At 38.5% G+C, this 16918-nt stretch overlaps 1 protein-coding gene across 1 annotated transcript in view; it reads left to right on the top strand.

Moving 5' to 3' along the window:
- LOC149077201 (protein Skeletor, isoforms B/C-like) overlaps positions 1–5721 on the top strand; it is a 46806-nt gene extending 41085 nt beyond the window's left edge. The window contains exons 19-22 of the mRNA XM_089244947.1: positions 1623–1819; positions 1976–2033; positions 3220–3383; positions 5060–5721. Coding sequence (XP_089101073.1) covers positions 1623–1819; positions 1976–2033; positions 3220–3383; positions 5060–5230 — 590 coding nt within the window. The 3' untranslated portion in view covers positions 5231–5721. The remainder of the gene's footprint in view (positions 1–1622; positions 1820–1975; positions 2034–3219; positions 3384–5059) is intronic.
- The last annotated feature ends 11197 nt before the right edge of the window (positions 5722–16918 follow it).

Below are 16918 nucleotides of genomic sequence, written 5' to 3'. Positions count from 1 at the left end.
ATCGCGTTGGAATTCAAAACAAAAAACAACTTTGCGAATATTAGCAACCAGACAGTTTTCTTTGAAAGCTAGCCGGAATTTTTAAGGAATGGCAGAATAACAATAACAGAGTAATAGCACTTCCGTGTATAGAGAGTTTTTACTACGCAGAAAAAAAATTACCTATATTGTATATGAGGTAGTCCATATTACGTCCATATTTTGTAAACTTATTAACCATGAAAATGGAAAAATTGTGCCTTTCTTAATAACTTTTGTTCAGAAGCAACAAATGGATAAAAAGATTGTATATCTGTAAAATACCCCTTTTAGAAAATAACTATACAATACGGGAGATGTATTATATTGAGAAACATCATTAAACTGGAACCCCTTCTGCAACCTATCTAATCAAAAACACAACTGCTAATGATTCTTCAATTGTAATTGGAAACCGGTTTTTGTTTAATGTGCCGCATGAAAACAACAATATAATTATGACATTGATAAATATTTTTTGGACAATAATATAAATTAAATTGTCAAGTTTACTCCAAAATTTTAACATTTGATATTTGAGTACAGTAAAATAATATTAGTAGCACTCGTGTACGACCGTTTAGTTGGAAGTTGCCTCAGACTGTATAATAATAAAAAGATAAAAGGAAGCCGATAAGGGTTATAACTTTGCGAGTGTTAGTGTGAGATTCTATGCGCAGATAAACAGACCAGTGCAGGTGAAGTAAAAGACACATTCCCCCATCTGTATCACATCATGAAAACAAATTTCGTACGTGGGAATAAAATTTTTCCTTTCCCCTCGAACATCTCTGTGCTCATCATGCCCTTGCCCCCCCCCCACCCATCCTGGAACCAGGCACCCCTAGACTGAGAATTTTAGTGGGGGACTCTATAGTGAATTTATAGTGTAAAAAAACAAACCGTCAACTCAAATAAACACCCTATGGTTCAATGATTAGCAGCATAACTATTTCAAGCATTTTCTTCATTATTTAAAGCATATGCCAGAGTTCTTGAACGAGAGCTCTGGTGATGGTTATACAGGCCCGTCATTTAGTGGGGCCGTTTCCCCCCCCCCCGGCTTTTGGAAATACACTAAAAATGGTATATATGTATATATACAAATATATATATATACACATATATTGAGTACATGTGCTTTGCCTCCCCCCCCCCCCCCCCCCGCTCCGGAAAAAGTAGAAATGACGGCCCTGTGGTTATAATCAAAGCTCTTGATTCATGAATATGCCTCCCAATAGAATGACGGTACTCCTACCGGTTGAATCCCAACCGTGAATTAAGTTATCTGGAAATGTGCCGATTAGTTAATTTTTGCGAAGTTGTGTTTTAGGCCACTGGCCACAGCAGACGAGGGCCGGCCACATCAGGCCCATGGGCATGGCCCCCACAAGGGCGGGGATGACAGGACCCCGGACAATTCTCATCATTTTCTTTGCTTTTTTCACCCTATAAATTAACACTAGAAAGGCCCGTGAAAAGTATAACCGGGGGGCCCGCAAGAGATCCCAGCCTAGGAGACCATGAATGGTCTAGAGAGCGATGACTAGAAAGAGATCTGTTTTAATGTGAATTTCCATTCAATAAAATTGTACTCCTTTTAGGTATGCAGTCCTGGGGCATCGCATGGTGGATAAATGGAATGCTCATTCCCGAGATCACTGTCCATCGTGGAGTCAACTATACGTTCATCGTCGAAGGTGGTCAAGATACTTCCAATACGGCAAGATTCCATCCTCTCTACATCACAAATAACGCCGAAGGTGGAGGAAGTCAATTCCTCGAAGAGCTTGGAACTGGGGTGATTAATTTTTTTAAATGAATTAATTAATCAGGAATTAATTAATCAGTTATGGGACATTGATTTTTTTTTTTCGTTCATTGATCGATTAATATTTTTTTGATAAATATGCCTGTATATGCATTTCATGGAAAACTTTTTTGTTTCCTCCTACAGAACCACAAGATCTATGCTGGTGTGATGACTGACGGTCAGAAACTAATTCCTATGGGAGGTCAGTGTTTTTGTAAATTTTATATTTGCTCACCGAATCGATTATTAATTATCGATACTCATCGATTTCCATTTCATGTATTGTAGAGCGATGTGACATTGTGCCATCAAGAATGCCATCCTTCAAGCTTGTTGGGAGCGGCTATGGCTTTGGGGGGGGCTAGGCTAAGCAAGTTTTGCAGAGGCTCATTTATGGTTTTGTCGCCTGTGAGCGCTACACGAATTTTGCCGCCATTCTCCCATTCTAATCTGACTTTCTTCATTACTCTTTTCTGGAATTCGCTACCCAGCGCTATAACGCGCTTGTAACCTCCCCTTCCCCCATTCCAGCAAGTACACTGCGTCTCTAAAGTCACTGACATGCTTGCACAGTTTTGTCACACATTTTTGCACACTGTTTTGTTCACTCACATGCTTGCGCACTCACTGACATGGTCCTTCACGCCGTAAATCACTCATTTGGTTCTTTACATGCTTTTGCTTACGCTCTGAGACACTCTTTCGCTCATTCACGTTGCTTGCACACTGTTTGGCCACTTAAATGCTTGCACACGGTTCAGCCACTTAAATGCTTGCACACTCTGACGTCACTCACTGACATGGTCCCTCACGCTGTAAGTCGTTTATTTGGTCCTTTACATGCTTTTTCTCACCCTCTAAGACACTCTTTTGCTCATTCACGTTGCTTGCACACTGTTTTGGTCACTCACATACTTGCACACGCTCAAGATAACTCACTGACCTGGTCTCTCACTCTGTAGGTCACTTGTTTGGTCATTCACATACTTGCTCACGCTCTTTCACTCTTTTGCTTACTCACGTGCTTGCAAACTGACCAAGTCACTCTTTTGGCAAATTTACGTTGGCTATGGGCACGTAAAATAGTTGCCTGCGCACAGGGAAGTGAAATATTTTTCTTCATCAATCAGCAAACACAAATCTTGCTCTTATAATTGTAGTCAGGGCCGTAACTAGGCTGGGACAACCGGGGCCCCAAGCCGAATGGGGGGTCTTACAAATAATGTATATTTATTTTGCATAATTTTTTCCCTTTTAAGGGCACCTCAAGAAAATGTCTTCCCCGGGGCCCCGAGAAGTAACGCTACGGCCCTGATTGCAGTGTCTTAGCTTCTTACAACACTTGCGAGATTTATGTTTAACAATGTTTATTATGTCTTTTTGTTCAGTTGGAAGGCTATGTGAATGGCAGGCCAAAACAGTAGACAAAGCAGAGGAATCGGAAACTTTCGAAGATTACAAGAACACCCTCAAATACGTTTGCGAAGAAGGAGCGTCTGCAAGTTTCACGTGGACACCAGATGAGGATACTCCGGATCTGGTTTATTATCAGGTTAGTAAATATATTTTGTAGCTATAGTTCGTGCGTGTTTATTGTGTTCATATTATATGCTGGTGTGGTAGTTCCTAGGAGTACGCGACAGACCAATCAGGGGTTCTCGAGAAATAATAATCAGCAATGGTAGAAAAACCGAGTTCGTTTCTGAGAACTGTCTCTTACGGAATTTTTCTTTCGTACTTAAGAAGGTTAGTCACTTCTTTACCGCGCACCAACTCAAGTTATATCACCATACGTAGGCTGATCATATTTCCTCGAGTGAAATACGGGAAAATGGTATTCTAAGTACGGGACATCGCCAATTATTGCCAAAAGTAAACAAAGTTGCCAAATATTGCGGAAATTGTGGAAAAATCAAAATGGCGGGAAATGAAGCATTACTGCAAATTGCAGTGGATTAAAATGAATTCCACAAAATATAACGTCCATCAAGAGAAATGAGGGAGACTAGTAGTTTAGATAGATAGATAATTTGTAGTTGTAATTTTCATAATATACTTTATGCGTTGAAAAATAATTTCAATCTTTGACTAAAGAATAAAACTTTAGGTTGCCTTCGTGTGAAAAACGGGAAAAACCGAGACTGTCCCGGGAAATACGGCCATCCTAACCATACGACAATTTCCAATCAGTGGAATTGGGTGGGAACATTAAAACGCCATCTATCGGTGGTAGCTCCAGCAGGTAAAGAACTTATTTTTCGATGTTTTTTCCCGGATTCGAACCCGTGAACCTTGACGGTAACGTTCATGGTGGAAGGCGAGCATCTTAAAACTCAAGCGCAAAGGTTAGCGACTGGGTTCTCGTAAAATTCACTAATAAAAAGTCAGTAAAAATATTCGTTGGGCAACTAACCGAAGTTAAAACTCGTCGGGAAGCAAATTTTGGAGAGATGAAGAATCGTTACCACATCTATCTTTCAATAGCTCAACTTTCGAGACAAAAGTGGGATTAGAAGCGATAAAGTTCTGTCATTTCCTTCACCTGTAAAGTTACGGGTTAATAATTACGTGGTTGGGGGGGGGGGGAGGTATTATTATATTTGGATTTTTCCTACTTAAATCCAGGAGTACGCAGATCTTTTGAATATTTCTAGGGGTACTCATGATGCTTCAACACATTTCCAGTGATACACAAAGCTTCTGCGCATTTCTAGGAATACACAAATCTACCACACATTTCATCAATACGCAGATCGACGCGTTTCTAGGGTTACGTGAATTTTCCACGAATTTCTAGGTATGCAAGTTCTAGCACATTTATAGTGCGGAATGCATAATTTCTACTCATTTCCATTGATACGCATGCCTAAGGCGATTAGATTACCGAGCGGGCTCGTTGTCCTCCATCTTTGAGCAGCAAAACCAGTTTTCTGTTCGGAGGGACGAGGGAGTCTGATCATTAAAAAAAAGTAGCGAAGGGAACAGCAATTGGCTGTAGCGATAACACTGATGTCGAACTTCACACAAATATAGCGGATGAGCGAGTCTAGGGTTTCCAGGAACTCAACACTGGAGTTCCAAAGAGTTCCACACAAGGCTTATATACATTTATCTAGGCGGTTTTCGAAGCATGAAAGGTTGGAACCACTGTACCAGTGTATTTATTGAATTGCTTTCATTCCGTCGAGTCTAATGTAAATATATGTTCAATTTTTCTTTCGTGTCTAGTGCTTCACCCACCGCAATCTCGGCTGGAAAATCCACGTGAAAGGCAAAATGGGGGACGAGCTAACTTTCGGACACCTGAGCGGATCAGCACTAATCTTACGGTCATCAGGATACCTCTTGATCATTGCTGTGATATCTAAGTGTGTCTTGCGGCTATCTTCACATGTATAGAATTTTTGAATCCTACGCTCACTAATTTTTTTGGACAATTTTTTACCCATTTCAATTATCACCCTTGAAGGATCGATTCAGTTCAGATCATGCAGATTTCGTCACCAAGCGCCACATTCATATACAGTCGAATCCTGATTTTTCAGTGTCCCTGTGTGTGTTTGCCCCGATTTAACAAAATAATTTTAAATGTCTTTCCTCATTTGTTAAATCAGGATGCGACTGTACGTGGACAGAAATGCTTGAAGAATGTTAGAAGAAAACAACTCTGTGCATCAGATCATCCATCAACATGGAATCTACAGGGTTGTTTGTTCATAAGTCAACTCTTCTGAACAGCCGGGCATTGGCCCTGACTTCAGTCAGGGCAGCATATGGATTCGGCATTTTATTTTTTTACCTTTTAGTTTTTACATTCGTATATTGATGTGTCTTTATTTATTCTGATGTATCTGGTACAGTCTACGTCCGAAATATAGCATCTCCGTGAAGTGGCTAGTTGTTCCTCAAATCTGGGCAGTGTGCGAAGTGACCCGATTACATTTCGTGAAGACGGTTAACTGCGAATTTAGACCGTAACGTATCCATTGGTATCCAATGGAAATTACGCGTATACATAGCGTGGTTACACCCCCCCCCCTCCCACCTCTGTTGGGGGCAAGTGCCCCAATGGTTTTCGTGAAATATGTTTTTACGATTTTTTTGATTGAAATCGTTTTTTTAATCGCAGGTACTTTACCCAGTGACTTCTTAAAGCACGGGACTAATCAGACATTTCCCGGGGGGGGGGGGGGGGGAGACATCGATACCGTTAAGATGGCCCGCCCTGATCCCAAGGACGTTTTTAATGGGTGGGAAAGCATCGGGGACCTCCGGTTCCAATACCACGCTCTATGAGACTATCCATGCTTTGACCATTCTAGTACCAGTGTTTCAAAAACATTTTTGGGCTGTGGAACACACTTATGTAGTGACAGTTAACAAAGGCTTCTCAACGCATGGGCTCATACGTGTATGTTTCTGGGTCTCAAGTACATGGGGGAGGGGGAATTTCATAGTAACGTGATCTATTATAATTTTCGAGATTAATTAATTATAAAAATGGCAGATAGGTACTTCCATATCCTGCTAAGAAGCTCCAGAACTTGATTTGGCCCGGAGAGCCCACACAATGCTGTTAAGACGGCCCTAACTTTACCAAGGACATTTTTTATGGGTTGGGGTAGCATGATGAGCCGGGTTCTGGTCGGAGTGCTAGGTTCTTTGGTAGTACTCATCCTATGACTAAGTGTATATCTCAGTGCGTGGCCTCCAGAAGGGGGATATTGACAGAGCTTCAGCCCGCGGGAAATGGACGATTCTCATCATTTTTTTGTTTTTTACCCTTAAATTCACTATGGTGGGCACTAAAGATTCCAGCCTATGAGCTCTACCGCAGGATTGGGGGGGGGGAGGGGGTGCTATACCCCAGTGTGGCTTTCTTAAAACATTTTTAGTCATGAAACCCTTTTTGAAGCATGGTTCCACCCAGACATGGTTAGCCCAGGGCCCTCAAAGGGCATCGACTCAAAATAAAATTTGGTACTGCGATTTTTGAGAGTAAGTATATAAATTGGTATGTAGGGGTCTAGCTAGGCTCTGGCCGTTCACTTCACCCAGGGGTCTATGAACCTGTTTAGACGGCTCTGAAGTTAACAATCATTTCATTTTTGTGAAATTTCAATATGAATATTGCAATTTTAGACAATTATAAAATTAAATTTACCGAATTCGACCTTTGAAATGAAATTTTATAAATAGTTCTGGCTCTTTTAGAGATTTCCATATAAAAATTACTAAAATTATTTTAGACCACTGGGCTGGGGGCATCTTAACGCATGAGCCCATCACGGCTCGGTTTGGGAGCCTCCACTGCATAGGAGAGGGACCCCATGATAATAAGGTCTGGTACTATAATTTTCGAGAGCAGGAATGTAAATTTAGATAAAATCTGGTAGAGTGCCTGAAAAAATCACTTCTTCGATGGCCAATGATGCTGTTGTGACGGCCCTGCAATGTAAGGCACAGTTTCAGTAACACCAGTATCTACAGGGTGTCCCAAAATGGACTGGCGCAAGTAATTCTCGCAAGAGATTAATGCGCGAGGTCAGAAATTTTTTGTCATTGCTTTTAGGACGCCCTGTACATGTATTTTATCTGTGGGGGTTGTTGATTGTTTCGAAGATTTCTATGTGGGGGATGCACAATCTCCGGCCCGTCAACGGGTTCCATCCGGCCACGAAAGGTGTTCCGGTGAAAAAGTATCAATACACACAACAATTTCCTTCATGAAAATGCAGGAAATTCTTACAGGATATCACCAATTAGCACCAAAAAATTGTCAAGGAGAAGTAAAATTGTCAATTATCGCGAAAAAAATTGCCAGATATCAGAAAAGTTGCCAATTACAGTCAAAAAAAAAATTGTCGAAGGCAAGGAAAGCTGTCAATTAAAACCGAAAAATTTTTTCAACTGCAAATAAGGTAGTCAATTACATAAAAAAAAAATGTCAAATACATGTAAAGTCAATTACATCCGAAAAAAATTTACAAAGGCAAACGAAGTGCCTAACTATAGCCCAAAGTTACCAAATGCAAGTAAAGTTGCCGATTTTATCCAGAGGGATTGTCAAAGGCAAGTAATTCTCACACACAAAAAAAACGTACGAAAGAATATAATTATTATGGAGTCATAATTATCACGATAGAATTTATAAATCATTGAACCTCATGATTTTTTCCTCTTCGTTGAAATCTTGATTTCAAAAACTCCAATAAGCCCCGTTGAAAATAAGTGGGAAAGACGAGTAAAATTAAAAAAAAAGTGACAACCAAAGCTACGGGAATGTCCCGTATTTTACGGGCCGTCAAACCGAAAGATACCCAGGCCACATCGCCATATGGCAATATCGGCTCATTGTCCTCACGAACTGGATACCTCTGGCAATTTATTCATAAAAAGCATACATTACAAAATATACATTACAATCACAACAACTATAAAATCATAATCTAAGTATAAAATCACAACAACTATAAAATCATAATCTAAGTACAAAATCACAACAACTATAAAATCATAATCTAAGTATAAAACCACAACAACTATAAAATCATAATCTAAGTACAAAATCACAACAACTATAAAATCAATCTAAGTATAAAATCACAACTATAAAATCACAACTATAAAATCATAACTATAAAATCATAACTATAAAATCATAATCTAAGAGATACTAACCCCCGGCCCGGCAAACATAGTTCGCCATACGGGGTTCCCCGAAGGGAGCATTTATTTTCTCCACAAAAAAAAAAAAAAAAATCAACTTTACATCTTGGCCCAGGGAGCAACCATTAACAACTCGCGAGCAGCAATTTAGTGTCCCTGGGGTTTATAATAATTGCTTCACTAAAGTATTATATTTTACATTGTAATTATCACACTGTAGATACACATTCACATATCACACATGAGTCCGACAATCATTTGATCTTTCAACATAAAAAAAGAGAAAAAGAAAGAAAGAAAAAAAAAAAAAAAAAAAACCTATACACACATCAGGTCAGCTGAAATACACGAAGCAAATCAGTCCGTCAATCAGCTAATTTTGCACGAGATCGAAGAACACTGTACTACAAGTTATATTTCAGTCGATTTTATGCATTGTAACCATGTATTAGATATTAACATATATTTTATGTGCACTGCTCCACACATGCTATCACGAACAAAAGTTTACATATTTTCGTAAAAAATCAGTATATGACATAAATTTAAAAAAAATTGTAGTACGTATAATTAAAATTTACAGTATAACTCAGCAACAAAAAAGATCAAAGTGAGAACTTTACATTGAAAAATGGTATACGCTAATACAGTCTAAATCAGAAAATCCTTTTCGTATTCATCAAATGCACTTATATACAATGTTGTATTAACACCTTACAATTATTCAACTTTTCAATAATATCTATATATTTAAAACAAATATATCATATATATTATGTATTCATTTAAACCTTGTCATAAAATAGGACATTATTGGTGATGTATATAATATTCCACTCTTTTTTGCATGATGGATTTTAAGAAATTTGCTATTTTCTTATTTTTCACCAATGTTAAGATTTTTATGTTGTGATCGCTAAAATTGCATTCTTTTCTGTCTTTGTCCCATGCTTCACATCTATATACTATATGTTGAGCGTCGCTAGCCTCCTTCTTGCAGAAGATACATAATGAGTCTCGTCTGTGGAACCTTGCCTGATAGACTCCCAGTGCCCCATGTTGAGTCAACAATTGGTTGATGTAGAAGTCTCCATAGATGTTGGTTGTTTTAACCTTCGGCATTATTGAGTGTGTAAATCTGCCTTTTGTAGTTGAGTTCCACAGCCTCTGCCATTCATCCTGTATATTTTTTTTTATGGCATTTTTAAGTTGTATTTTAGTGATTTTAGTTTTAATGTCAATTTGGTCCTTTTTTGTTGCCTCTTTAGCTTTATTATCCACATAGTCATTTCTTTTATTATTATTATGCGCTTTGATCCAATGAAATTTGATATTATTTATCGTTGCCAGATTTTGTATTGTACGATGAATTTCGTTATAATTGTTCGGGTTTGCTAGCGCTTGTAGTGCCGATTTCGAATCACTAAAAATGTGCACATTTTGAAGGTGATTTTCATGAGTATATTGCACCGCCTGTGATATCGCTGTAATTTCGGCTCTAAATACAGTGCTATGATCACTAAGCCTTGTTAGTTGCTCCTTTTCAATCTGTGTGTTTTTATAATGCACATAAGCACAGCCAACCCTGTTTTCAATCCTGGATCCATCTGTGTAAATTGAATTTTCCATACTATCCTTTTGATCTTCATTCCAGTCGATCTTCTTTTTCTCCCACGGTGGTATTAGAGCCGGCTTATCTTCTTCTATGTGCTCTCTTTTAACAATATTTTGATTAATGCATATTTGTTCTCCAAGTTGAAGCAATTTGTAACGTTTCAGCAGATTTTGAAGCGTAATCTGTATGGGTGGTATCCCAGTAAGTACATTCAATGCTTCATTAGAAACCGTAATATAGCATTTTGAGATTACAATTAAAGCTTTCCTCTGGATAGAAATTAATTTGTCATCCTGAGTTCTTGTATTTGTGTACCAGATTTCGTACCCATATATTACCATTTTCTCCAAGCATTCCAAATAAATTTTTTTTAGCACTTCAGCTTTGACACCCCAAGTGGCCCTTGATCTTTGAACAATTTCTTGCGTCTTTTTGGCCATTTTGTTCTTAATGTATTGTAGATGGTCAGTCCATGAAAAGTTTCTATTGATGACTACGCCTAAGTATTTGAATTTTGTTACATATTTTAGTGATTTTTTATTCATCTTTATGGAGGGGATCGTTGGTATTTTGCCCCTTTCTTTTACTATCGTAAATAGACATTTCTGAAGATTAAATTTCAAGCCAAATCTGTCCGCCCATCTTGCAAGCTCCTTAAGGATGTTCTTTGATTTCTTGATGAACTTGTATGGTGCTTCTCCTGTTATTATGATCAAGAAGTCATCAGCAAACGCTTGTAGTATTATACCTTTAGATGTAGCCTTTTTTAAAATCTCATTTGCTGCAATGTTCCATATCATGGGTCCCAATACCGAACCTTGTGGTACTCCAATGTTATATTCTTCAAACTTATTTGTAAGTTGATTCCAATACGTTCTTTGTTGTAGGTAGTCAAACAATATATTTTTTAGATATGTTGGTATTTTCATTTCACTGATGACAATTTTAACTTGATCTATTCTAATGGAGTTGAAAGCATTAGATATATCCAAAGATATCAAGCATGTTAATTTATCTCTGTCAAAGTTCTCCATTATTGTGTTTTTAACTTTTTGTAGGGCTTGAATTGCACTTTTGTTTTTCATAAATCCATATTGATTATCAGATATTATCTTATCCTTTTCAAGGTGATATATTAATCTGTTATATATACATTTTTCTAATGTTTTCCCCAGATCTGATAGTAAGCAAAGAGGACGGAAGTTTTTAATATCATTCATCTGTATCTCCTTTTTGGTTATATATAAAATTTTTCCCCTCTTCCAAATCTGTGGGAAAGTTCCTTGTTCAAGGCACAGATTGTAGATATGAAGAAGTTTTTCGGGGCATGTTTGAAATATGATTTTTACGACAGATTTAGTAATGCCATCTATTCCCGGTGTGGTGTCTTTACCGAAATCCTCTATAATCATAGAGAGTTCTTCTTGTCCAATATACTGCATATCCAAAAAATCATAATCTAAGAATAAAATCATAATCTAAGAATAAAATCATAATCTAAGAATAAAATCATAATCTAAGAATAAAATCACAACAACTATAAAATCATAATCTAAGAATAAAATCACAACAACTATAAAATCATAATCTAAGCATAAAATCACAACAACTATAAAATCATAATCTAAGCATAAAGTCACAACAACTATAAAATCATAATCTAAGCATAAAATCACAACTATAAAATCACAATCTAAGTATAAAATCACAACAACTATAAAATCATAATCTAAGTATAAAATCATTTGCGAGATCACAATCTAAGTATAAAATCAGTTGCGACATCATTTTACTGGCCATATGGTCACATATATACCAGTTTGTGACCCGTGGGCTGAACTGAGAAGGTTGTGCACCCCCTGTTCTAAGTGAATGTTGTATTTTCCTTTTTGTATGTTTATAGAGATTTTTCATTCTTTGATCGTGTTCATATATAAAATTTCTCTGCTGCACCGGATTTCTCGAAATTTTGAACCTTATATCAATCGGAATTAACGTGGCAAGTATTTTTGCGTGGAACCAAATTTTGCTCGTGAATCACCTCATTTGAAAATAAAGTATCTATAATGCACTTCACTTTTATTTTGTACATGTTTTTTAGGAAAATAAAGGAAAAATGTAAGTAAAAGATTTGTCTGAGGAGACGATTTTCGTGAGTTGTGCTTTTGCAGTCTTTTGTTTGGGAATCAAACATTTTGAAGAAATGATTATAAAACCCGTATTTTTGGGCGTCTGGGTTTTAAAAAAATGGATCCCGTTTTTTCAACTTGTCATCTTTCTTAAAATTTCGGATGAAGATCAGAGGCGGGTTTGGGGTTTCGCAGCCTGGGGGAGGGGGGTTACGCAAATTTTGCCGCACACTTCTTCCATTCTAGAATAATTTTTTTCTTGACAGCTCGGGCCCGATACAAGTTTACGCTTATGATCAGGGCCGTAGCTAGCCATTCCTGTGCCCTGTGCAAGAATTTCAATTTTGCCCCCCCCCCCTTTCAAGGGAGCCCTGTGTGGGTGCACCTGCCTAGTTATTTACGGCCCTGCCTATGATGTACTGAGCCAAGGCCATAGCGGCGATGGGGGAGAATGGGGGGGGGGGGTCTGTTCCCCCCCCCTCCCGAAATGGGAGAAAATGACCGAAAAAAGATGGCTAAATCGATTGATCTATCACCATGGCCCCCCACATTCTAAAGCAGGGCCCCTAGGCTGGGATCTTTTACAGGCCACCCCGACCAGACTTTCACGGGCCCCTTTATGATGAATTTATAGCGGGAAAAACAAAAAAAATGATGAAAATTATCCCGGGCCCCAGAGCTGGAGCCTTGTCAGTCCACCCCTTTGGGGGAGGGCCATGTCTATCGCTTTGGTCCCCCCCGAAATGAAATTTCTGGAACGGGCCTGTACTGAGAAACGTCTCTGGGCCGTTAGAAAAGTGGTGGATGAAAATAAACATTGAAGTATTAATATTTTCTTCATACTGAATTAACTATGGAACGAAATTAAAAGTGTTTAAATTTGAATAATTACTGTGATAAACAAAAAATTAAAGACAGAATTACACTAACGTTTCGTGCATTCGAACATTTATTTGCATTATGCCAATTAAATATCGTAGTGTTATAACACTACATTTTGTTTATTAAATAAAATTTCATGCAAATTTAATCAATTTTGGTGCCGAAATAGATAAATGTTCCATAAAAATTATTCCAAAGAAATTGTAATATATATATACAAGCATATAAATTTATATACTAATTTAAATTAACCGTGAGGAATAATCTTTGCAATTATAGTACTGCCATCTATTGAGGAGCGCACAAAAGTATTGCAGATTTTCGAATTATTGAAAGAATAGAGATGCTGCTGCCATCTATGAAAAACAAAATGAACCTTTTATTTCATTACTTCTATTATTTGTCGACAGATGACAGTAAAAAAAAAAGATTCTAAAATTATTTTTTTTTTATCTATACATTTGAGAAAGCAAAGCCCGGGGCCTCAGAAAAAGAGTTTTAGAATATTTCGAGAATTTGGTAGGGCATCTGAAAAATCACTTTGCCGGGGGCCCGCCCCGGTATGCCCCCCCCCCCCACAAAATTAGGGCTGCAAGAGCTCTAGTCGAAGGGCCCCTGACGATTCTTATCATTTTTGCTTTACACACTATAAGTGCACCATAGAAGCCTGTCAAAGCTCCCAGCCTAGGAGGAAGGGCTGGGGGAGCTATGCATCCTAAGTCGTCTTCACGCATGGGCCTACCCGACGATCATGGCCCCCACATGGCCGGGGCTGACAGGGGTCTAGCCCTGGGGTCCGGGAAAATTCTCATCATTTTTTGCTTTTTCACGCTGTACATAGACTATAGAAGGGCCCGTGAGAAGTCTGACCGGGGGGTCCCGCGAAAGATGGAGGGCCCTACTCCTGGATGTGGGGGCATGCCGACGATCACTCAAGGGTCTCAAAAGAAGAGGGGGCCACACAAAAATTAGATCTGGTTGAAATTTTCCAGAGAAAGCATGTAAATTTGCCTGGCAGGGCCTCAGAATAATTACATGGCTGGGGCCCATGATGCTCTTAAGATGGTCCTGCATGCATCCGGGCACGGCCAACGCCCCCTATAGATAAGAAAGTTGCTTTCCCCTTATCTATAGGAGGTGTTGGCGCATCCCTGGGGGGGTTCAGTCAACAACCCCCCCCCCCCCCATAGATGAGATCTCATCTATAGAGTCTATAGGGGGTGTTGCCTCAGTGCGGAAGGGAGTTTCGTGAAAATTAGATTAGGTGAAATTTTTCCAAGGAATTTTTTAGCGCATGTGAATTGGCTGGCATGCATTTCTAGCCAGGTAGCATAGGCGCAGATAGACTTGAAAGTCTGGGGGGGGCACGATCATTATTCCTGGGGGGGCAAGATGATGATGATGTCGATTCACCTATACATATATGCATTAGATCTGTCGACTTCACTTTTGATTTGTCGACTTCACTAAAAATTAACTTTTAACTTCGTTCAAGCCATTCCTTTATCACGAAAACTGCGATAATAGAGATTATACTTTAATTGTAAGAACCTCTTATAATGGAAAATTAGAAATTTATCAAATGTGAATTAAATTAAATTATTGCCGCGTACTGACAGGGCCGTCTCAAGACCAACACGGGCCCTCGAGCCAAGTAATTTTTGCGAGGTCCTACCTGGTAAATTCTTGAAAATTTCAACCAGATCTCATTTTGTGAGGTCCCCTGGGTAGGCCGATCAGTTAAGACGGCACTGTATAGTGACTCGTACTCCTGAAAAGAAAACTCTAATGACCTTTGAAATGTTTACTTATCTAATGACATTCTAAGCTACTACTACTACTACTACTAAACCAGGCATGCACCTCGTCCATATTCCTCTGCGGAACTTCGAACGAATTGGTACACATTGGAATGTGAGCAGAGGCGCATTTATGGTTTTGCCACTCTTTTGGTTGCTCACGGACATTGTTCCTTAATCCATTTATGGGATTGCTTTTGATCGTTCGCACATGCTCTACGACCTAAAGTGCATGCAAGCATGTGAATGACCAAAGTAATGACATGCACTCTTGGTCACTTTTTTTCGTCATAAACAAGCTTGCATACGCTCTAGATCACATTTTCGGTCATTCACATACTTGTACACGCTGTAGGTCACTCACTGTCACCTTATCATGTCCTTCACTCTGTGGGTCATTCTATTGGTTATTCTCTCTCTCATGTGCTTTCTCACGCTCTGAGTTCCGCTTTTGCTCGCTCTCGTGCTTGCAAACTCTCTAGTTAATTTTTATGGTCACTAACTGGCAGTGCCGTCTTAACACATAGGCCCACCCGGCCCGGGGCCTCAAGAATAGAGGGCCTCAGAAAAATGAGTAGTTGAAGTTTTCGAGAATTCTCTACTTATGGCCTCAGAAATATCACCTGACCCCGGGCGGATCCATGATGCTCTTAAGACGGCCCTGTTCACTGACCTAATCACTAGCTGTCTGCGTAGAGGTGGGTTTATTGAGGGCTGTACAAAATTTGCCACCCTTCTTCCATTCTACTAATTTTCTTGGCATCATTCCTGAAATTTGCCACCCCCTCTGAACTTGCCGCCCTGGGCTATAGCCCAATATATATAATCCCCCTCCCCTGTAAATACGCCACTGAGTGTGCGTGAAAGTGTTGTGAACCTAATGGGAAGTTTGTTTCTGTGTAATACCTGTTGTAGCGATGCTGTCAATTTTTTGAAAGTATGAGTGAAGTGTAATGATTCAATTTCGTACTGTTGTAGACCCGATGTCCCCTGTGGTGAGACTTCTTACATTCTAAGCTGTTAAAATCCAAGGTGGTAAATTTGAATTGGCAGAAAATTTGAGGAATGGATAGTTAAGATAATTAGATCACAACTGGACGAGGGCGGTATAGGTCAGTGTTTCTCAACCGCTGGGCCGCGGCCCGATACCGGGTCCTGACATCCGTCAAACTGGGTCGTCATTGACTGAAACAATTTCAGAATTAGTGGAAGGAATAATTTTTCAGAATTATTTGATTCGAAAAAATTCCGCAAAAGTGAAAGAAACAATTTCAGAAGTAATGAAGTAAATAATTTGAATAGAGAAAATTTTAATTTTAAAGAAATAGTTTCAGAGCCGGAGAAAGTTCGGGAGAAATAATTTAATTTTTAAAAATTTCTAACTAAAATAAATAATTCAAAAATAATATTAAAATAAAAATAATTTATAATAAATATATTTAGTAAATAAATAAATTTAAAAATAATTTAAAATTTAAAAATAATTTAAAATTTAAAGAAATAATTAAATTAATAACTCAAGTTGGAATTGAGAGATGAAACGTTGATCACGTATTCAATGTGTGAAAGCCCTTTTTAACTCAGGAAGCATTTGTTTCCTGAGCCAAAACTATTTTCCGCCCTGGGCCTCAAAACGCCAAACCCGGCCTGTCGATAAGTAATGTATGTAATTCAAAGGCAAATATAGTCGAATCCCGTTATAACGAATTCCAAAAGACCGGAGAAATCACTTCTTTATAAGGAAATTTCGTTATAAATGAATTCCAGATTTTTCTATTGTTCCTATGTAAATTTATCTGGGGGGTGGATTAGAAAAGTGTTCGTTAAAACGATATTTTGCTAATTCGTTAAAACGGGATTCCGCTGTATTTTCTATCTCTTCTATTAGAATTACAGTTGAATCCCGTTTTAACGCACACCGTTATAGTGAAAAAATCTCGGTTTTAACGGACACTTTTCTAATCCCCCAGATAAGTATACATAGGAATAATGC

This window comes from Pholcus phalangioides, unplaced genomic scaffold (assembly GCF_987345545.1).
Source record: "Pholcus phalangioides strain wild (caught in Gottingen) unplaced genomic scaffold, Ppha-v1.0 ptg000015l_1, whole genome shotgun sequence".
Lineage (NCBI taxonomy): Eukaryota > Metazoa > Arthropoda > Arachnida > Araneae > Pholcidae > Pholcus > Pholcus phalangioides.
Note: the sequence above shows the minus strand (reverse complement) of the source record. Positions and strands in the feature narration are given on the sequence as shown.